Source organism: Budorcas taxicolor, chromosome 5 (genome assembly GCF_023091745.1).
Source record: "Budorcas taxicolor isolate Tak-1 chromosome 5, Takin1.1, whole genome shotgun sequence".
NCBI classification, from domain to species: domain Eukaryota; kingdom Metazoa; phylum Chordata; class Mammalia; order Artiodactyla; family Bovidae; genus Budorcas; species Budorcas taxicolor.
In genome coordinates, this window is record NC_068914.1 from 104,606,563 (window position 1) to 104,629,608 (window position 23,046).

A 23,046-nucleotide genomic window follows, 5' to 3' on the forward strand; every position below is an offset into this window, starting at 1 on the left:
TGTCCATCGAGTCAGTGATGCCATCCAGCCGTCTCATCCTCTGTCATCCCCTTCTCCTGCCTTCAATCTTTCCCAGCATCCGGGTCTTTTCAAATGAGTCAGTTCTTCCATTCAGGTGGCCAAAGTATTGCACTTTCAGCTTTAGCATCAGTCCTTCCAATGAATATTCAGGACAGATCTCCTTTAGGATGGACTGGTTGGATCTCCTTACAGTTCAAGGGACTCTCAAAAGTCTTCTCCAACACCACAGTTCAAAAGCGTCTATTCTTCAGTGCTCAGCTTTCTTTATAGTCCAACTTTCACATCCATACATGACTACTGGAAAAACCATAGCTTTGACTAGATGGACCTTTGTTAACAAAATAATGTCTCTGCTTTTTAATATGCTGTCTAGATTGGTCATAACTTTTCTTCCAAAAAGTAAGCATCTTTAAATTTCATGGCTGCAGTCACCATCCGCAGTGATTTTGGAGCCCCCCAAAATAAAATCTGACACTGTTTCCCCTGTTTCCCCATCTATCTGCCGTAAAGTAATGGGACCAGATACCATGATCTAGTTTTCTGGATGTTGAGTTTTAAGCCAGCTTTTTCACTCTCCTCTTTCACTTTCAGCAAAAGGTTCTTTAGTTCTTTGCTTTATGCCATCTGCATATCTGAGGTTATTGATATTTCTCCTGGCAATCTTGATTCCAGCTTGTGCTTCATCCAGTCCAGCATTTCTCATGATGTACTCTGCATATAAGTTAAATAAGCAGTGTGACAATATATAGCCTTGACTGTACTCCTTTCCCGATTTGGAACCGGTTCATTGTTCCATGTCCATTTCTAACTATTGCTTCCTGACCTGCATACAGATTTCTCAGGAGGCAGGTCAGGCGGTCTGGTATTCCCATCTCTTGAAGAATTTTCTACAGTTTATTGTGATCCACACAATAAAATGTTAAAAGCTTTGGCATAGTCAATTATTACTTAGTCAGTTTGGGCTTCCATAGCAAAATCCCATAGACTGGGTGACTAAACAACAGAAATTTGTTTTCTTATTTTTCTGAAGGCTAGAAGTCCCAGATGAGGGTCTGGCAGCATCAGTTCTTGGTGAGAGCTCTTTTTCTGGCTTAAAAGATGTCCACTTTGTTCTCATATAGTCTTTCCTCTGTGAAGCACACACAGAGAGAACATGTGCCTGTCTCTTCTTAGATGGATTAATCCAAGTGGACCAGGGCCCCACCCTTATGACCTCATTTAGCCTTAATTACTTTCTCAGAGTCTCCTTCTCCAAATTGAGCCACAGGAGGGATTAGGGCTTCAACATGTGAATTTTGAGGAGGCACTCACATTCAGTGTATAATACATTTCTTACTAAAAATTTACGAGATAGGCTTGGACAACTATTAAGAGAGGCATTTATAATTTCCAAGAGAGAGGGAAGGAGTAAATATTAACTAAATGGGTGAACAAAATAAGCAATGATCTGCTTCCCTTTGAACTCTGGTTAGAAAACACTTAGGAAACATAACCCTAAATGGACTGACTGGAGAGTTGAACCTTTGAACTCTCTATAGAAAAGCATAAAATAAAAACAAAGAATTCTTTTCCCTAGTCCTTCATCCGTTCATTCTTTCTGTCAACAAGTATTTATTGAGTGCTCACTGCAGATGGTGATTGCAGCCATGAAATTAAAAGATGCTTACTCCTTGGAAGAAAAGTTACGACCAACCTAGATAGTATATTCAAAAGCAGAGACATTACTTTGCCAACTAAGGTCCATCTAGTCAAGGCTATGGTTTTTCCAGTAGTCATGTATGGATGTGAGAGTTGGACTGTGAAGAAGGCTGAGCACCAAAGAATTGATGCTTTTGAACTGTGGTGTTGGAGAAGACTCTTGAGAGTCCCTTGGACTGCAAGGAGATCCAACCAGTCCATTCTGAAGGAGATCAGCCCTGGGATTTCTTTGGAAGAAATGATGCTAAACCTGAAACTCCAGTACTTTGGCCACCTCATGCAAAGAGTTGACTCATTGGAAAAGACTTTGATGCTGGGAGGGATTGGGGGCAGGAGAAGAAGGGGACGACAGAGGATGAGATGGCTGGATTGCATCACTGACTCAATGGATGCGAGTCTGAGAGAACTCCGGGAGTTGGTGATGGACAGGGAGGCCTGGAGTGCTGCGATTCATGGGGTTGCAAAGAGTTGGACATGACTGAGTGACTGAGCTGAACTGAACTGACATATACTAGATATTCACTACTCTTGGGGCTGGGCAGTGACTAAACCGATGAAGTCCTTGCTCTTAAGGGAGTTTAGATTCCAGAGGACTGGAAGGCACAGTTATATGCTGGCTAAGAGTACAGATATACTCTGCCTCAGTTTGATCAGCTATATATTTGGGATATTGATACTACCCATCTCAGTTTTGAAAATGGAATGAAAAATACTCATGTCGGCAAAAGACCCAGATTAGGCAACACAATATTGAAGGAGAAGAAATTTGGAGGACTGACACTACCGGACTTCCCCAGCATGGTATGGGGAAAGAATGGACAAACAGGTCAAAGGAACAGGATAAAGAGCCCAGACAGATGTAAATACAGTCAACTGGTCTTTCACAAAGGAGTGATGGCAATACAATGAAACAAAGCCTTTTTAACAAATGGTGCTGCAATTGCACATCCACATGTGAAAATCGTATCTAGCTATAGACCTTACATCCTTCCCCAAAATTAACTCAAAATGGATCAAAAACCTAATGTAAATTCTATGCTATAAAACTCCTAGAAGATAATATAAGAGAAATCGAGATGACCTTTGATTTGGCAGTGGCTTTTGAGGTACAGCACTGAAGACATGATCCATGAAAGAAAGAATTGATAAACTGGACTTCATGAAAATTAAATTTTTCTGCCCTGTAAAAGACACTGTCAATAGAATGAAAGCAAAGCCACAGACTGGGAGAAAAAACTTGCAGAAGACATATTTGATAAAGGACTACTATCTAAAATATACATAGAACTCTTAAAAACTCAGCAATAGGAAAACAAACAACCTGATTTTAAAAATGGGCCACAAATCTTAGCAGACATCTACCCAAGGAAGATAAATAAATGACAAATAAATATATGAAAAGATGCTCAAAATCGTATGTTATCAGGAAGATGTAAGTTAAAACAACAGTGAGATACCACTACACACCTCTTAGCATGGCCAGAATCCAGAACACTGACAATACCAAATGCTTACAAGGATGTGGATCAATGGGAAAACTTTCATTCATTGCTGGTGGGAATGCAAATTGGTAAAGCCACTTTAGAAGACAGTTTGATGTTTTCTTGTAAAACTAAATATATTCTTCATATAATCCAGCAGTTGTGCTCCTTAGTATTTACCCAAAGGAGCTGAAAACATTCCATACAAAAATCTGCACATGGATGTTTATAAGTTTTATACAAATTGCTAAAACTTGGACATAAACAAGATGTCTCTCAGTAAGTAAACTGATAAACTATGGCATGTATAGACAATGGAATATTATTCAGTGCTAAAAAGAAATGAGCTATCAAGCCATGGGAAAACATGGGTGAATCTTAAATCCTTATTACTAAGTGAAAGAAGCCATTTGAAAGTGCTACATATTGATACTATATGATTCCAACTATATGGCATCTTGAAAAAGGCAAAACTATAGAGAGAGTAGAAAGTTCAGTGGTTGTCTGGGGTTATGGGAGCGAATGATGAATAGGCAGAGCACAGAAGACTTTTAGGGCAGCAAAACTACTCTCTATGATTCAATGGTGGATACATGTCACTATACATTTGTCCAAAGCCATATGATGGATGGCACCAAGAATAAACCCTAATGTAAACTAGGGACACTGGGTGATAATGATGTGTCAGTGTGTTAATTGTAACAAATGTACCACTTTAGTGAGTGATGTTAATAATGGAGGAGGCTGTGCATGTGCCAGAGATAGGGGTATATGGGGGAATCTCTATACTTTCTGCTCAATTTTTCTGTGAATCTAGAACTACTTTAAAAAATAAAGTTGATTTTAAAAAATGCATACAAAGAGTCAGTCCCAGTGTTCATAGCAGCAATATTTATGATAACTAAGATATGGAAGCAACCTAAGTGTCCTTCAAGAGATGAATGGATAAAGAAGATGTGGTACACACATGAACACACACACACACACACACACACACACACACACACACACAGAGGAATATTACTGAGCCATAAAAAAGAATGAAATCTTGCCATTTGCAACAACATGGATAGACTTGGAGGGCATCATTATGTCAGGTGAAAGAAGTCAGCCAGAGAAAGACAAATACTTTATGATATCACTTATATGTGGAATCTAAAAAATACAACAAACTAGTAACTATAATAACAAAGAAACAGACTCACAGACATAGAGAACAAACTAGTGGTCACCAGTGGGGAGAGGGAAGGTGTGAGGGGCAAGATAGAGGTAGGGGATTAAGAGGTACAAACTACTATGTATGCTACAAGGATATATTGCATAGCACAGAAAATACAGTCACTGGTTGATAATAACTATAAATGGCATATAGCTTTTGAAAATTGTGAATCACTATGTCATAAATCTGAAACTATATCAATAAAAATATTAAAATTTTAAAATTAAAAATACATATAAAGAGCTGTCAGTGCTTGGTGCAAAGGAAATAATACTTATAATTACGTTTATCAATAATTAGACATTGACAATATGGCACATTAGAAAGTACAAGGGAGGAAGGATGGGGGGAAAGGATAGTTCGGGAGTTTGGGATGGACACGTACACACTGCTATATTTAAGAAGGATAACCAACAAGGACCTACTGTACAGCACAGGGAACTCTGCTTAATGTTATGGGGCAGCCTGGGTGGGAGGGGAGTGTGGGGGAGAATAGATCCATGTATCTGTATGGCTGAGCCCCTTCCCTGTTCACCTGAAACTGTCATAGCATTGTTAATTGGCTATACCCCAATACAAAATAAAAAGTTAAAAAAAAAAAGACTTAGCACAAGGTAAGTTTTTAAGGATTGCTTGCTAATTAATTTAGGTTTCCTGCTGACTTTGAAGATATTGTTTTATTTTATAATTTTTACAGTGCCACCTCTTTGTTTAATATCTGGACCAAATACGCCCCCCGGCTGCCAGCTGCCTATTACAACGAGAAGCTTCTGAAGGTTGGAGATAGACTTTGTGAAATGAAAGTAAGTACCTGTGGAGTAAAAAGAGCCCAAATGAAACTCATTTGGCTAATTATTATTATTGGATAGCATTCCTCTTTTACACGATTTGATTTTTTGTTGTTGGAAAAACCCAAGGGAATATGTAAAAATTTTAATGAGGCACAGTGACAGAGAAAGTGTTCACTTTTAAATTTTGTAGTTGGGATTCTCCAGAGGTGAGTGGTTCCTGAACAGAAAGACAGTTGGCTGAGGCTGAGCAGGAGCACAGCCCATAGTTACCAGAGGGTGTGGTAGGCGCCCAACAGGAAATGCTGAGTCATCATGTTCCTACCTCACACAAAGGAGCCCAGACACCACTTCCTGTTGTTTTTCACATGGCTGACCTTACCCACAGCTCTTGCAGGGCCTTGCTGCTGTGTTGCTTGTTTCCAGGTGCCTTGTTTCAGTGACCTTCAGCTCCTTCTCAACACTTTGCCGTATGTAATTGCAGCAGTCATTCCATACAGGCCCCAGTTCTTACTCAGTGTTGTATTCCAACCGAGTTCCTGCCTTATTTCTAGTTCCATTATCAATGCCTGGGTCTTGGATTGCTGCGGACTCATGGACTTGGTTTGATAAGACCACACCGAGGCTGGGTTTTCAGTTAATGAAAATGTGAATTTTTCCCCATAACCTCTGGCTTGGGCCCAAATTATTCCAAGTTAAATATGATATCTTTGGCACATGTATTAATAGGCTCCTTGGACCAAGTGTTATTTTATACAAAGTGATTTTAGGCCAGACATGGGAGGTATTCTGTCTGTTACCAAGCCAGGTCTGTTTTCCTGACATGAAGCGAGCCAAGTACTGAGCCGCTGAGGTTTGCAGCAGAGAAACAGTTTATTCACAAGGCAACCAGGCGAGGAACAAGTCAGAGATCTGCCTCCTGGAAAGCGAGGGAGTTGGGATATTTATGAGATATCAACAGTGTGGTCTTAGGCTCAGGGAAAGGTGTTTGGAGGTAGGGGGAAAGGTGAGGTAGTCGGAGTTCTGCACAGGAACACCTGGGTTATGTGTGTATTCAAAATGGAGGTGCATAGCCTATGGGAGCCCAGAGCTTTTCAGCCTCTGATGTCAAAGGGCTGGTCAAGAGATGCCTGGGCAGGCCTAATTTTAGGGTTGGGCATCCCAACCTTCCCCCAGTTGGCTGGCTCTAGGCAAGAGCTGCCTCTAGTTCCTGTAAAACAACTGGACGGCCTGAAGCTGTCCGTTCAGTTCAGTTGCTCAGTCATGTCTGACTCTGTGACCCCATGGACTGCAGCACCCCAGACTTCCCTATCCATCACCAACTCCCAGAGCTTGCTCAAACTCATGTCCATCAAGTCAGTGATGCCATACAACCATCTCATCCTCTGTTCCATTCTCCTCCTGCCTCCAATCTTTCCCAGCATCAGGGTCTTTTCCAATGGGTCAGTTCTTCCCATCAGGTGACCGAAGTATTGGATTTCAGCTTCAGTGCCAGTCCTTCAAATGAATATTCAGGACAGATTTCCTTTAGGATGGACTGGTTCGATCTCCTTGCAGTCCAAGGGACTCTCAAGAGTCTTCTCCAACACCACAGTTCAAAAACATCAATTTTTTGGTGCTCAGCTTTCTTTATACTCCAACTCTCACATTCATACATGACTACTGGAAAAACCACAGCTCTGACTAAATGGACTTTAGTCGGCAAAGTAATGTCTATGCATCTTAATATGCTGTCCAGATGGGTCATAGCTTTTCTTCCAAGGAGCAAGGATTTTTCATTTCATGGCTGCAGTCAGCCTCTGCAGTGATTTTGGACCCCCTCAAAATAAAGTCTATCACAATGTTTTCATTGTTTCCCCATCTATTTGCCATGAAGTGATGGGACCAGATGGCCATGATCTTTGTTTTTTGAATTTTGAATTTTAAGTCAACTTTTTCACTCTCCTCTTTCACTTTCATTGAGAGGCTCTTTAGTTCTTTGCTTTCTGCCATGAAGGTGGGAAGGTATGCAGTTAAGGAAAGAAAGAAAGAAAAAAAGAACTAAAGCTATCTTAATCAGTGAAGGTAGTTTACAAACAAAGGGCTTTTAACAAACTCTTCCCTTATCTGTTGTTCTGTAAGACAAGCTCATGAATTTCTATTTGTTATGAGCCTCTCTTAACTCTTTGGGGGCACAGTTTCAAATCGTCTTACGTCTACAGTTTCTCAGCTTCATTTTCCTCCTCCATTTCTATTTTCTGGGCTTGAATCTTTTTGGAAATTTACCGAATAGAGGCAAAGATGCAGAGGAACTTGCATAAGGGAGCACTAAGATCTATTTTCAGCTGCCCAAATTAAAGAATCCTCTCAGCTCCATGTAATTGGACTATGGTTCTTAGAGACTTGAAAATGCAGAGTTTGGAAAACTACAGAAAAAGAAACCAAGTGAGATCCAACTTGTAAGCTATATTCATGTGAAATGGAATAACAGTTTTCATGAGAATTAGATGAGTGCCCTGCTCTTTATTTTTATACTTCTTCTCAATATAATGAGGCTTCCCTGGTAGTTCATATGGTAAGGAATCTGCCTGCAATGCAGGAGACCTGGGTTTAATACTTGGGTCAGGAAGATCCCCTGGAGAAAGAAATGGCACCCCACTCCAGTATTCTTACCTGGAGAATTTCATAATAAGGAGCTGGTGATATACAACACGGTCTGAGGTAGTTTCAGGAGTATCCAGATGGCTGGAGGGAGGAAGAAGGAACAGAAGTTGATAAAGCAAGTTGATAATCGGTATTGGCCAAGCATTCAGAGTATTTCAGGTAGAATATCTAAAAGATTTACTAAAGAAACAAAGAAAATGTTTTAACTACTTTTCACTGATGGGAAAGTGGGCCGGTAAAGGTATTTATAACCCTGGAAACAAACTTGAGTGGTTACTTTGGTTTCTAGAATCTATTTTTATTTTAGTTACAGTAAAGCTCATCTTGTTGGACTACTCTTGTTTTGAACCTAGATTTGAATTCATTATGTGAATCAAGTTAGAATGGAAAAGATTCAGAATTAATTAGTGAGCAAGTAACAAACAAGTCAATAGAAATAGGAACAAAAGAGCGTTTTGACTCTGAATCTGCGGAGGGGCAAGGTAACCCAAGAGGCAGTTCACACCCAGGGCAGCTGCTCTTCCTGGAAACACAGTCACATGGGAAGAAGCAGAGGAAGGGCTGTAGCTGACTCATCTGTGGAGCCCTGCTGGCATCCACTGCCCTGAAACTCTCCAGGTCAGCTGTGCCCTGTGGGCTTCAGAAATGAGGCATCTGACTTTGTAATGGGAACCTAAGCATGCATTAGAACTGACGAGAATCGGTAACTAACAACAGCTCAGACTGATTGGTCCTGATGTAACTTCAGAAATGGGACACGAAAGAGCCAGCTCATCACCTGCAATCTTCTCTTCTCTTTTCCCTTCTTTCTTTTCTTCCTTCCTTTTTTTCCTCTTCCTTCTTTTCTCTACCCACCCCCATTTTTTCTCCTCTTTCTAGCTGCCCTCCCCCACCTGTCCTTTCTTTTTTGGAGCTTAGGAAGTATCAGAGAAGCAAGGCTGGTTAAACACCTCCTCCACCTCTGTGATTGAGTTGGTGGATTACTATCCTCTGTTGAGGTTGAACCTGTTGGATTTTGAGTATATCCAGGTATTACCACACACAATGCCCTGGGAAGTATCCCCGTCTTTGAAGTCTCATCTCACAATTGGTTTGTTGTGAGGAGAATTAAATAATGCACATGAATTGCCAAGAACAGTGTCTGTCACGGGTGTGTTTGGAAATAGTTGTGATAATATTAGTAATGATGTCATGGTGGAAGTAATAGTGATCATAGTAATTATCAACATTGCCATCATTGAGAATAATACGAATGTTGGGTATGCTAAGTTGCTTCAGTCATGTCTGAGTCTTTGTGACCCTGCCAGGCTCCTCTGTCCATGGGATTCTCCAGGCAAAAATACCTGAATGGGTTGCCATTCCCTCCTCTGGGGAATCTTTTCGACCCTAGGGATCAAACCCACGTCTCTTCTGTTTCTTGCATTGGCAGGTGGGTTCTTTAGCACTAGCGCCTCCTGGGAAACCCAATATCACCTAATTTTAATAATGATAAGAAAAATGGTATTTTAAAACCTTCATCGAGCTCCTCTTTTTTTTTTATTTCAGGAATATAAATTGGCCCTTTTACAGTGCTATGGCAGATATCTTCAGCAGTTCAGCATCAACTTTGATGAGAATAAAGCAGACGTGAATCAATTCAAAACTGTCTTTTTCCCAAAAGGCTTTGGAGACAAAACTGCAGCACATACAGTAAGATGAAAGTGGTAGCTAAAATAGCTACCCTTTATGATTAGCTCTGCAACAGTCTGTCCTTTAGCTGACAGCTTCTCAGTGTCTTTCATTTGCCTTGTGTGGTATTTACCTGTGTACTATAAGTTGCTTAATAAATATTTTCTGTGCTGGATGAGAAAGTGTACTCATTAACTTTTGTAAAGATGCTTTGGAGATTTTGTCACTATAATCACTTAATCATCCAGTAGGCAGTTTTATTATTATTATTATAACTAATATTGGTAGAATGCTTTTACTCTTCAAAGTACTTTGGAAAACATTGGCTTCTCACAATAACTCTATGAGTTAGATACTGTTATTATCCCTATTGTATAAGAGAGAAAAAGAAAGCTAATCACACAGTATAATAACTAGTGACTCTGGAGAGGAAACATAGATCTTTTGATATGAAAAAAAAACATGCTTTTTTCTAGTATACCAGCATTATTATGTTAATTACTACCGATGAATCACTGGTTGAGCAGTTACCATGTGCTAGGTAGTCTTCTAAATGCTTTATATGAACTGTTATCTTGCAGCCTCATTGCAGTCCTAAGAGATGGGTACTGTTATGCCTCTTTTACAGATAAGAAACTGAGGTTTATTGGAGAGTAAAAATCCTAGTTGTTTTAAAGCAATAGACACAGTTGGTGTTTGAACCCTAATTCCTCTGAATCCGAGGCTGTGTTATTCCAAACTTAATGATTGTTCTAGGTCTTGAAAACAACATGTGGTTTAATAAGCAGAAATGTTGAAGCATGTTTGAAGGCACATTCAGTTTGCCTGTGACACAAGTACATGAATGAGAATACTGGGCAGTGTGAGTTGGTGCTTAATATGGAGGGGAGAGGTGGGGATCCTGATACCAAGAAATAATTGGAACACTAGCTGATTGTCCTACAGCTCAACTCGATTCTGACTCTACGAGGAGATAGAATCAGATTCCACAGGTTAAGGGTTCAGTCTTAGAAGACCACTTCCCATTCCACCCCATCCCATACTCACTTCAGATGCCAGTTGCAAGCTCCAGTTGTGACCTCTATTTTTGACTGACTGGCTATAAATCAGAGGTTCCTGCGACCCATCCTTGGGTTCAATAATTTGCTTTAGTGGCTCATGGAACTTGTGAAAACATTTTAGTTATTAGATTACAGGTTTATTATAAACGGACATAATGTAACTCAGGAACAGCTAGAGGGAAGAGGTACATAGAACAAGGCATGGGGAGAGGGAGTAGGGCTTCCATGGCCCCTGCAGGCACCCCACTCCCAGCACCTCCGTGTGTTCAGCATCTTGGAAACTTCCCAAACACCATCCTTTTGGGTTTTTATGCAGGCTTCATTGTTGTTGTTCAGTCACCGAGCCATGTCCAATTCTCTGAGACCTCACGGACTGTATTATGCCAGGCTCTTCTGTCTTCCACTATCTCCTGGAGTTTGCTCAAATTTATGTCCATTGAGTCAGTGATGCTATATTACCATCTCATCCTCTGCTGCCCCTTCTTTTGCGTTTAATGTTTCCCATCATCAGGATCTTTTCCAGTGAGTCAGCTCTTCCCATCAGGTGGCCAAAGTGTTGGAGCTTCAGCAACAGTCCTTCCAATGAATATTCAGGGGTGATTTCCTTTAGGATTGACTGGTTTGATCTCCTTGCAGTCCAAGAGAGGGTTCATTGCATAATTGTGATTGATTGAATCATTGGCCATTGGTTGTAGATTCAACTTCCAGCCCCTGTCCCCTTCTCTGGAGGTCAGGGGATGGGACTGAAAGTGCTAAACCTCTAATCATATGGTTGGGTTCCTTGGCAACTTAACCTCCATCCTTAGCCACTTTCCAAAAGTCACCTCATTAACATAGCCAAAGATCTTTGTCACTCTCAACACTTAAAACAGTTCCAAGGGTTTGGGGGGGTTGTGAGCTAGAAACTGTGGATGAAGAACAAACATATATGAGAAGCATATTTTGGCCATCGGAGTGGCCAAATATATATTTCTTATAAATTGTCATATCTCAGTGCCCCATTGGGAAGAGTGCTGAATGAGAAGTTGGAACTTTTGAGCCCCCGCCCCCCTACTACCCTGGCCCAGGCCTCCATATCTCTTACACTATTGTATTATCGTTCTTTCACTCAACCTCCCTAGCTGTGAAATCAGTTTCATGGTGGCTAGAAATATATGTATCCAAGCAGACAATCTGCCTGGTAGAATAAGGCTCATTTGTGTTATTAAGAGTGTACACTTGCACAGCTTTAGTAGTTCTGATGTTTCTCTAGCCAAAATCACTCTCCTGAACTCCCCATCTGTCCGGGTAACATCATAAAGATCTCATAATCAACATGTCCCAAATTGCACAAACATCTTTTCTCCAATAATTGGCTCCAGTCCATCACCCAAGCAGGAAACCATTGCAAACCTCTTCCTCTCTCTTACCTCTCACTTCTAATTGGATGTGAGATAATCCAAATGTCATGGATCTTAGATAAGACTTAGCTCTTTCCTTTCTCTTCATCCCCACTTTCGGAGCCCCATTTCAGGGCCCTTTTGTCTCTGGACAACCTCAGAAGCCTTTGATCTCTGCTAGCCTCTTGCATGTAGCTTTGTCTCCCATCTGCTTTGCGTCTTTCATACTTTCGTCAGAATTTATTTCCAAAAAGTGTAAATCAAATACTAGTCCACATTCCTTGGAATGGTGCCCATGTTCTAACCAGGGACCACTTCTATAGCTCAATTTGTCTTAAACCTTCTTACCCAACTTTAAACAAGACTTTCAGCTCAGTGACCACAGCAGTCACCTTAAGCATCCCTAACATTGTGTGTGCCTGGAAGGGTTTTTCCTCTGTCAGGAGCCTTGTCTTCCTCATCTTTGACTCCCTGTTGCTTAGCAGAGTGTGACAAAGAGAGGTGCTCAACAAACATTTGCTGACAGAATTGTGTATATACATAACATCTGAACTAATATGTTAACATGCCGTTAGGGAGACTTTTAAAAATTGTTTCAGTCCTATAGTCTTGGAAGTAGGACTTTGTACTTTTTTTTTTTGACTAAGGAAAGATGATCTTAACTAAATGGATGGTTTGAATAAACTTATTTTACCAAGTTTCTTTCCATGTGTTAGTCCACTAAGGCTGCTATAGATAAAATCCAGAAATTAGATGGCTTAAACAGCATTTATTGCTCATGGTTCTGGAGACTGGCGAGTCCAAGATCAGGGGGCTGGAAGACTCTGTGTCTGGTGAGGGCCTGCTTTCCCCCATGTTCTCATATGGCAGGCGGTGAGGTTTCAACATATACATTTTGGAAGGACACAAACATTCAGTCTCCTGTACTCTACTGATCTATTGAGTTAGTTATGCATAATTTGTTTCCATTTTAGTTTTTTACATTTTAAGAGGTACTTTCCTGAGTTGTATAAACATTATTTATATTCTTTTTTGTCATATGTTTCAGTTTCATGCTTTAAATGGCAAAAATATTTGCAACTACCAGCTGGTCTGTGACAGTGATGTGAACCTGCAGAATAAAGAGTCTGTGATCCACTGTCTGCAAATCTTGTCCTCCTTCAGGCTCATCATGCAGGTGGCTTTGCCACAGGAGCACCTGTGCTGGATTATCTTCAATGGTATATATCAATGTTCAATATTTTATTTTTCATTGTGTCTTTCAGGAAGTCATTTAAATGCCAAGTTCAATGGTGACTTGATTACCTTATGATTTAGATAACGTTCATTTCATAAGAGGACAGTGGTGGGCTTTGTTACATTTTTATCACATTTTAGTTTGTCCTTATGAGCAGGGACTCATACAGCAAGTGTGTGGGTTTTCTGCTCAAGGGAGGATCAGAGCTGTGGAGATAATCAGTTTCACATATAAACAAAATAAGGGGCCACAGTTGGTAAGTTGATATTGGGTTGGCCAAAAGTTCATTCATGTTCTTCTATAACATCTTACAGAAAAGCCTGAACAAACTTTTTGGCCAAATAAATCTAAGTGGAGAAGGATCAGAGGGCCCTTGCAGGTTAGATTATTTCTAAGCATCATCTACTTATCAGTCCTCTCCTCAAATATTTTGGCCAGTGACTAGGGCTTCCTACATATCAACCTTCTCTTCCTACTTGTTTTTGAGTGAGGAACTCTGAGAATGTGCATGTAAATGTATGTATGGTTTATTTATATACATATATATGCATTGTATAGATAGACATGTATGCATTATATATGTCTCATAAAATGAATCTTATCTAAATCTTATCAAAATGTAACTTTTTTTTTATTTTAAGAGTTACAATTTAAATTCAGCTTAAATCTCTTTAAAGTTACAATTTGAAGTTATAAGGAGTAACTTGCAATATTGTTCACTGGATCACATATTCTTGTAAGAAAAATAATGACAGTCTGTTCTGAGTTTATAAGACAAGGGCAAAACAACTTGAAAGAAAGCATATTGGATTTTCTCTCATCCATGGCAACTGACAGTATGTTTCCTAGTCTTTTCCTTCTTCACTGTCCCCAACTAATTTATTTGACATTTTGACTGTAATCAGACCTTACATTTGCTGCCGAAATGAGAGTGTCTCTGGGAGACATTTTTCAGGCCAGTGATTGTTAAACTTTTGCATCCCATCATCATCAGAGTTGCCAGGGCCATGTCTCCGGGTGAATTGCTCATGCATCTTGCAGGGACTGAGCCAGAGCAGAGCTTCTGTGCTCAAGAAAGGGCGATAGACCTGAGGGTTGGGCCCTGGGGTCAGGCTCTGCTTAAGAGGTGGAGATGATGCAGTGTGACTCCCTATCTGAAATGCTTCAAAGATTCCCACAAAACCACCCCCCTCCCATTTTCTTTTTAAAAAAGATAGAACAATTCTTGTGTCTTCCACATCCTTATTCTGCTGTGTGCTTTTTCTTTGGCATCATGTTCTAGATTTTATCCTGTTTCCTAAATATTTTCCTGCTCAACACTATGATTTTAGAATCTAGCCATGTTCCTATATGTAAACCTGGTTTGTTAACTGCCTGCTGAATTGTATTTGGCAGAGACCCATAATAAGGATGGGCACCTGGTTTGCCCTGCCTCTCTAAACTTACAGATAATTCTGTAGTGAGTATCCTCACATCGGTCCTTTTATGGACCCGTGTGAGAGTTTTCTGGAATGTACGCCCAGGAGTGGGGTTGCTGGACTGTGGGAGATACATGCACTTAGTGTCATCAGTTGTCATCCTTGTTTTAATTAATTCATCTCAAACTTAGGTACCAGGCCTTGTTCTAGGTGTTAGGGATACAGGAGTGGACAACACACTAAACCCCTGTTTCTCATGCTGCCATATAGTACTTCAGAGAGATGATGAACAAATCAGAGCTAAGTGATGTGTCAGGTGGTGATGAGACCTGTTTGTGTGTATGCTTAGTCATGTCTGACTTTTTTGTGACCCCATGGACTACAGCCCACCAGTCTCCTCTTCCACTGGACTTCCCAGTCAAGAGTACTGGAGTGGGTTGCCGTTTCCTTCTCCTGGAGATCTTCTCGACCCAGGGATCAAACCCTCATCTCTTGCATTGGCAGGCAGATTCTTTTACCACTGAGCCACCTGGAAAGCCCCTGATGATGAGAGCTATGGAGGGAAATAAAGTCTAGAAAGGGATTAGTGAGAGTGATGGCTGGTCTGGGGCCTGGGCTGCAATTTTAAATGGAATGGTCAGGGTAGACCTCACTGGAGATTTGAACAAACACCTGGCTGAGACATCTGAGCATTCAGGGCAAGGGCATTCCGACTGGGAGATTAGCAAATGCAAAGGCCTTGTAGTTTTAAAACTTTGGAATTTGAGTTGTGAAAAAATGACCTGCAGTCAATTTCTTAAAATATATTTGAACTTTCCTGCTAAACATTAACACTCTTTAATTGACTATTATACAATTATAAGAGTTGGTTTCTTAAGTTATTTAATCAATCTTGGTTCTTTCACAAAATCTAACTGGGTAAATGAATATTGGATAATATTGGATAATATCTGACTTCCCAACTAACCTGAACCCAAATCATTTAAGTCTTCAAATAGATTATTTTGGTGGTGGCTGTCTTTGATGAAAAGGAGTCACATGTCAAGGAATCACTTGTCACAAGTCACAAGTCACTCTGTATCAGGGATTTGGGTAAAATATCAAACTAAGTTCCAGAGGCATTCTGAGATCATAAAGATTCAGTCTGTCCTCCATTTTGAACCATTTACTCTGTCCACTGGGCTTCTGCAGTGGAATCTGTAAGCCATGCCAATATCCTGAACCATCAGGGAAGAATTCCATTATGGTCAGGATGCACTGGGGTGCAAAGATTAAAGGTACATCTTTGAAGTACCAAGGGCCCTTGTTATTCTTGAGGGTGGTCTCCTGGGGCTTTCTGAAGCCCCCCCAGTTCCCATTGCTGAATGTTGGTCTTGAGTTCCCTGCTCACACCTGTGTCATGTGTTTGGTGAAGAGTCACATGTCTCCTATGCATATCCTCACTAGGTGATTTTTTTTCTAAGTAACACAGTTATACAGATCAGGTCAACAAAGCCAAGTTAAGAATGCTGAGCCTGAGCTCTTACTAGCTGAGGAATTTTTCCCTGCTGGATCTTATTGGAGATAAACAATTCTACGTCATGAAAGCAGGCACATTAAGAATGCTGAGGCCCTGAATGCGAAGGACTTAATTGCATTTTCTGTGAACTTTATGGTTGTTTAAGTATTTAAGATTTTATTCAGTATATTTTGGTCACTGATTTATGTCACGTTTGTTATGCTAGCAGGTGTATTGTAATCAAGGGATGTGTGTTTTGGAGCAGGTGCTATTTTCTCAGAAGCTTTTTAAGTTTAAAAGTGAACATAGGATTTGTAATTGTTGAATTGTGGCGGTTATGAATTTTAGATCAGATATTTAGATTCTTGCCATTATAATTAGATGCCTTTTTAAAGCATGCTATACTGTCTTTCTGAAGTGACTTAGCAGCAGCAGCATACTGTCTTTTGGGTTATGTTTATAGCCTGATAATATGTTTTCTATGTAGAAAGATATACGGTGATGTCATTCTCCACTTGTCCTCCAAATGCTGCCATGAAATGAGCTGTCTATCTTCATTTAATTATTGGCCTGATTTAAAAAATGATTGTACTTGAATGATCTTACATAGAAGTTAGAAATGGCATTTTTCATCAAAGTGCTTATGGGATATACTTAATAATGGGATAGATATTATATGAAACAGCAAATGAATATAATGTAACCTATTATGCATTATGAGTTTTAAATTATGAGTTTCTTTGTTGAGTATTGTCTTATATGATTAAATATGTATTCTGGTCTTATTTGGAGATAAATCTTTAGTTATGCAACTGTGAGGAAACCATGGGAACCAATAATATTTTATATGAATTAATAAAACCACAAAGTACATATATTATGCTATTAAAATATCCTTTTGTTCAGTATATTTCAAAACTTAAACTTATGTTTTGCTGTGGAGCTTGATCTACATTTTATTGGAAGAGCTTGGACTGTAACTTATGGCCCTGATACTAGCTGGCTAAACAAATACCTCAACTATGTCCCAGTCATGAGCTGGCTTTGTTTTATAGTAAGGTTTGGGTTTCCCTGGTGACTCAGAGGGTAAAGCATCTGCCTACAATGCAGGAGACCCGGATTCGATCCCTGAATCCAGGGATCCCCTGGAGAAGGAAATGGCAACCCACTCCAGTACTCCTGCCTGGAAAATCCCATGGACTGAGAAGCCATGGGGTCGCAAAGAGTTGGACACAACTGAGCGACTTCACTTTCACTTCTCACTGACCTGTACTTTAAAATGCCGTTAAAGTAAGACTAAAAGTTTCCTGTGTTAACATTTAAAAATATGGTCATATTAATTCTTTTAAAAATTTAGCTGCAAGTTACAAAAAGTTTTATAATGATTATAACTTTGGCCATTATCAGATTTTCTCATGAGAGAGTCATTTGTTTTGGGAACTACCAACTTAAACTATAGAAAGTGGAATGTAAAGTTCTATCATGTGACTATAAAACATATTAATCTTTTTCTCCATCTAGGTACCATTTACATTTACACTATTTGCAGAAAATTGATGATCAGAGGTCATTCTTCCAAGGTATGAAATTTACTGTCAGAATATCTTCCCCTGTATTTCCTGGTTTTCTTAAGGCTTTTGTTAGCATTGAATGCTAAACAAAAAAAATTTAATGACTTAGTGTCACAAAAGTTAGTGGCTGTATTTGTATTACTAGGTATACTGTTTTTAGTTTTCCTTTAACATGATTGTAAATAAAAATGTAGACAGTAAAGTATTCATGAAAAGAATTTCCCAAATGGATAGATATTTCTCCAGGGTCCCTCAGTCTTTCAGGTTAGTTGTAACTTGTCAATATGGTACTGAATATCCATCTAATAACTATATCTCTAGGTAGGGTAGCCATCCATTCTAGCTTGTCCAGGACAGTCCTGGTTTATGCCTGCTGTCCTGGAGTAATTATTAATAGTGCTCACTTTTACTTTTAAAAGTATTGTAGTTTGGATGGTAAACTATGGTTAGCCTGTGTGTGACTTGCTGTGGAGCTCGGACCACATTTGCTTGAAGAACTTGGCCTGTACTTATGGCCCAGATACTTGATGGGTGAACAAACACTTCAGCTATGTCAGTCATGAGCTGACGTTGTTTTTAGTAAGATTCGCACTGACCAGTACACACTGCTTAGTTTTAGCTGGAGGGAATGGCTTCTGTTGTCTTCCTTACCATGTTGGTAGCACCTTTGTCTGCAGGAGACATATTTATTCCCTGTGTTCACTAACTAGTCATTGGAAGGTAGGCCAAGAAAGGACAATATTCTCTCCTTGAGACCGTGCTTGAGTTGTTTCTGGCATTTGCAACATTGCTATTTGAGTCTTCTCTGCTGCTGCTGCCATTGCCTTCTCTGTGAGTCTTCTCTATTGTATGTAAAAACTTGCTCTGAATATTTGGACACTCGGGACAGATATTATTTTCCTTATTTCCTCAAAACATAGCCAAGTATCTTAAAAACTGACAACACTTAAAAAAATAGATGCCAAGATATTTGCATGCTTAACAGATAGCATTAATTGTGTGTTCTCTCTCTGTTTTGTTCCTTGTATTTAAAAGCTCTATTACTGACAGTGACTTAACAAACTCTATGCCAGCTTTTTGAGTGTGAATTAAAACAAGGAGAGGCTGTACCATGCATAATTTAAATTTGGCCTACAGACTATTTCAACGATTCTCTATTCAGTTCCAGATGATTTCCTGAAAGGAATTTAGGAAATCTCCCGTTGTGCTTGCTGTGGCAACAAATAACTGCTCCACAGAATCACAATGGTTTGGTCTGCTTATAACATTTGTCTGACAAGGCTTTGAAGGGCAGAGATGTCTGTGCCAACATTTAACTGTTGGTGTTTGTACTTGCTAATGCTGAGGGAATTTTGATTTAACGTGATAGCCATCTTAAAATAATTTCTTATTTATAATCTGTGTAAGATTTCTTCTCTCCCCCTCATATAACGTGAGTTTATCATTGACAGAATAAGGAAGGCCGGAAGGAGGATCATTTCATAGACCCAGTCTTGTGGAGTGGGAGTTGAGGGAGTGAGGAATGCAAGAATTTTGGGATGGTGGGTGGCTGCACAGTTGGCACTTGCAGATCAGGCTAGAGTTCTTTCAATGTATGTTCAGTGTAATAACATTCAAGGAAATTAATTTTTTACCCTGAAACTCACAAACCCTCAGCTGATGAGTCAGCTCCTGAGCTGAGACTCTACATGGACTCGATGGGTCCGTTTAATGGGGACAAGCCCTTGGCAGTCCGGCACCATCTGAATGCTCCTGATTTTGTAGCTACTTTAGAGTTCAAATCCATTACAGTTCAGAACAGAAGGAGAAACAGACATGGGGGTCCTCAGGTTTTTAGTGGTGTCAACCCAGAGCAATCTAAACTGTTCCTACAGGATTTGGTAATTATGATTACCACTTGTTATTATTGATTATTTATTGAATCCCTACTATGTGCTAAGTGCTGTGTGAAGGGCTCTGCATACACAATAATGCCTTGGTAGTCTTACGAGGGTAAGACCTTAAGACTGTCATCACCGTCCTTTGTTGAATGAATGTTTACCATCTCTCAGGTATGCTTCTAAGCCATTTTCATATATTACTCATTGAATTCTCACACCAGCACTTGGAGAAGGTAGCATTATCACTTTCATCTTACAGATGAGGAAGCTGAGGCTTGGAAGGGTTAATTTGCTCAAGGTTGCGTATCTAGTTAGGATAGTTAGAGATGTAGCTGAGGCCAGAGCCGATGCCACTGTGTACTGGCCCTCAACCCCATCAGAACAAGGCGAGTCTGTTGACAAGTTCCATGACCCACCCTGTTTTGGTTCATCTCTGCAAATGGAGGAGTTGTATGGAAGCTCCTGATACAATGTTGAAATATTTTGTCTTTTATTTATTTGGCTGCACTGGGTCTTGGTTGCGGTATACCGATTCTTTATTTTAGTTGAAGCATGCGGGATCTAGTTCCCTGATCAGGAATCCAACCTGGGCCCCTGCATTGGTAGTGCAGAATCCTTGCCACTGGACCACCAGGGAAGTCCCTGAATATTTTCTGACATGACTCTGAAGGTGTCCTGAAGACCAAGACTACTCAGGGCTCTTCCGAGATGGGAAGCACTTTTGAGCTGAGGCAAGGCCACCAGCATACACTTAGCGAATGCAGGGAGGGCAGTTTTCTGAAGCCTGTTTCTCTGAAGACACGTGGACATTTGCTTTCCTTTATGGTAAAGGGTGTAGTTTCTTCTAAGGCATTTGCAACTGTAATATAGTATTCAGCAAACATTAAAGAATTGAGTAGAATCTATTCATTCTAAAAAAATGTTGATTTCTGTTTCATTTTCCTATGAAACTGAAATTGTTTGATCACATTTGTGGCTTGAACAATGGTTGTCAGATTCTTCCACAGACCATCACATAAAGTTCAGGTCCAGACTTTAAAGTTCCTCTCTGCTCCTCTCCAAGGCTGTAAACCGAAATAAGCGACGCTGCACTGCCATCTTGTGGCTCAGCTGGTTAATCCTTGTGTGGTTCTTCCTACTGGACTCCTTAACCATCATGCTCTTGCTAGGCTCCTAAAATTTATTTTTTTCAAAGTTTTGTTCTGTTTTCTTTTAATGAAGAGACTAGTCCTGCTGCAATCATCAAATTTTTGTTAATAGAGATAATTCTTTCTTTTATGGGAGAGAAAAAAATGCTGCAATCAAATTAAGTAGTTTTTTTTTTTGAAATGGCATTTCAGCTTTGAAACCTGAACGATGGTTTCTCAGAACCCTCAGTGGAATGATGGCTTTTCTTCTCTTCATTGTAGTTGCCCCATGTAGTGGGAACAATCCTGCTGCCCTTAGGAGTCCAGAGACCCGAATTCCAGCCCCAGCTCTGTCACTTCCAAGCAGTTTAGCCTCTTGGAGTCAGATTAGGTTACTTTTAAGGTTCCGTCTGGCACTAAAATCTGTGATGTGGGATCTTTTATACTAAATCTGAGACCACACTCAAATATTATGTGAACAACTGGTAATTGTAGCTAGTTTTATTTTGAAGTATGAAATTTTGAGTACTAGGAATCCTGAGAGCTTTGAAAGCCACGTGGATATAAAGGGGGAAAAATTTGTACATGATTTGATCCCACACCCCGCAAACCACAACTATATGAATGCAAAAATCCACAATAGGATTTCTTTATAGCAGATAACGTGAAACTCAGGAATTTTGATAACTGTTAATTCCATTTTAGTTCACAGTGTGGCAAAATTAGCAAACAATGACAGAAACAATTAAAGCAGCAATAAAGCAACCCTAGGTTGACTTAATAGAGATATAGGGACCAGAACCAGAGAGTGAGAGTTTGTGGTCTAGTCATATACTGTACAGGGACATTGACCACCTTAAATAATACCATGGAGTCAGACACGACTGAGCGACTGAACTGAACTGAACCGAAGAGAGGGAAGCTCTGTCCTGGGAGGATAGAAGTGCTTGGGGATCTTTGTCCTGGAGAGTGCTGGGGGAGTGGGCAGGCTGCATAGGTGCTTTCAGATTCTTGGAAGGCTGTGTAATTGTCAAGTTGAGTCTTGAGTGGTCTTGGGCTGTTCTAGAAGGCATAACTAGGACGAATGCACTAGAGGTGTATCAAGGTGGTTGCATTTCAGGTTAAAGAAGATCATGTTTAGAAGTGTCTTCTTATGCCACGTGGTACATTCCTTGTTGTTTGTGGGCAGAGGAGGTGAGGGACATCAGGTAGTGGTGCTGGTGATGCTGAGGGAATGAAATTAGATTCTCAGCCCCTTGATGCTATGATTACTAGAAATATGTAGCATCAGGAACTGAAACTTTTCAGTGAAGGTCTGTTGTCAATCAATCAACAGAAATTTGTTGTTAATAACAATTGCATTGTTGCAATTAGCTCCTTGGGCTTCCCTTGTGGCTCAGCTGGTAAAGAATCTGCCTGCAATACAGGAGACCCTGGTTTGATTCCTGGGTCAGGAAGATCCCCTGGAGAAGGGATAGGCTATCCACTGCAGTACTTTTGGGCTTGCCTTGTGTAGCTCAGCTGGTAAAGAATCTGCCTGCAATGTGGGAGACCTGGGTTTAATCGCTGGGTTGGGAAGATCCCCTGGAGAAGGGAAGGGCTACCCACTCCAGTATTTAGGCCTGGAGAATTTCATAGACTGTATAGTCCACGGGGTCACAAAGAGTCGGACACGACTGAGTCACTTTCACTTTCATACCTTTCATAATTAGCTCCTAGACTACTGTTGACGCTTGGTAAATGTTAATAGGAATAAGCTGAGCTCAAAAGACTCTAGGAGCTAGGCAAGAAGACATCGTAAAATGGCTAACTTGAGATTTTGAGTTCTTGAAATTCTTCTCTAACTTTTAAATGCTTATTTTTTAGTTGACTCATTATTTGTGTATTTTTAACGTCAGTGACTTGTGCTCACGATTCTTCATTTGATTATATTGAATAAAAATTGGCATTATTCGCTTAAAATGAAAAGACATTCAACCGTGCTCTTTCTGATTCAGGCCTTGGAATACCTCCTGTGGGCCAGTATATGTATGGAGTCCTCAGTGCCTCTCCTGTCCATCAGGTACTTGACGTGGAGAGCTACTCTTTACACAGCTGTCTGCCAGTGCTACTATGACTGCCAAGCTGGTGTCCATGGAGAGGTAGGCTACTTTTTGGGCTTCCCAGGTGGCACTAGTGGTAAAGAACCTGCCTGACAATGCAGAAGATATAAGAGTTGTGGCTTCAGTCCCTGGGTCTGGAAAATCCTCTGGAGGAGGACATGGCAACTCACTCCAGTATCCTAGCCTGGAGAATCCCATGGACAGAAGAGCCTGGTGGGCTACAGTCCATAGGGTTGCAAAGAGTCGAACACACTG

At 40.3% G+C, this 23,046-nt stretch overlaps 1 protein-coding gene and 1 non-coding gene across 2 annotated transcripts in view; one reads left to right on the top strand and one right to left on the bottom strand.

The window, feature by feature from the left end:
* Positions 1-23,046, top strand: part of CFAP54 (cilia and flagella associated protein 54) — a 324,333-nt gene that overhangs the window by 6,515 nt on the left and 294,772 nt on the right. Inside the window, exons 2-6 of the mRNA XM_052640302.1 lie at positions 5,117-5,222; positions 9,396-9,539; positions 13,007-13,178; positions 17,633-17,691; positions 22,687-22,830. Of these exons, the coding sequence (XP_052496262.1) occupies positions 5,117-5,222; positions 9,396-9,539; positions 13,007-13,178; positions 17,633-17,691; positions 22,687-22,830 (625 nt within the window). The remainder of the gene's footprint in view (positions 1-5,116; positions 5,223-9,395; positions 9,540-13,006; positions 13,179-17,632; positions 17,692-22,686; positions 22,831-23,046) is intronic.
* TRNAG-ACC (transfer RNA glycine (anticodon ACC)) lies at positions 20,128-20,199 on the bottom strand. The gene has a single exon. It is a non-coding gene; the product is annotated as a tRNA-Gly (tRNA).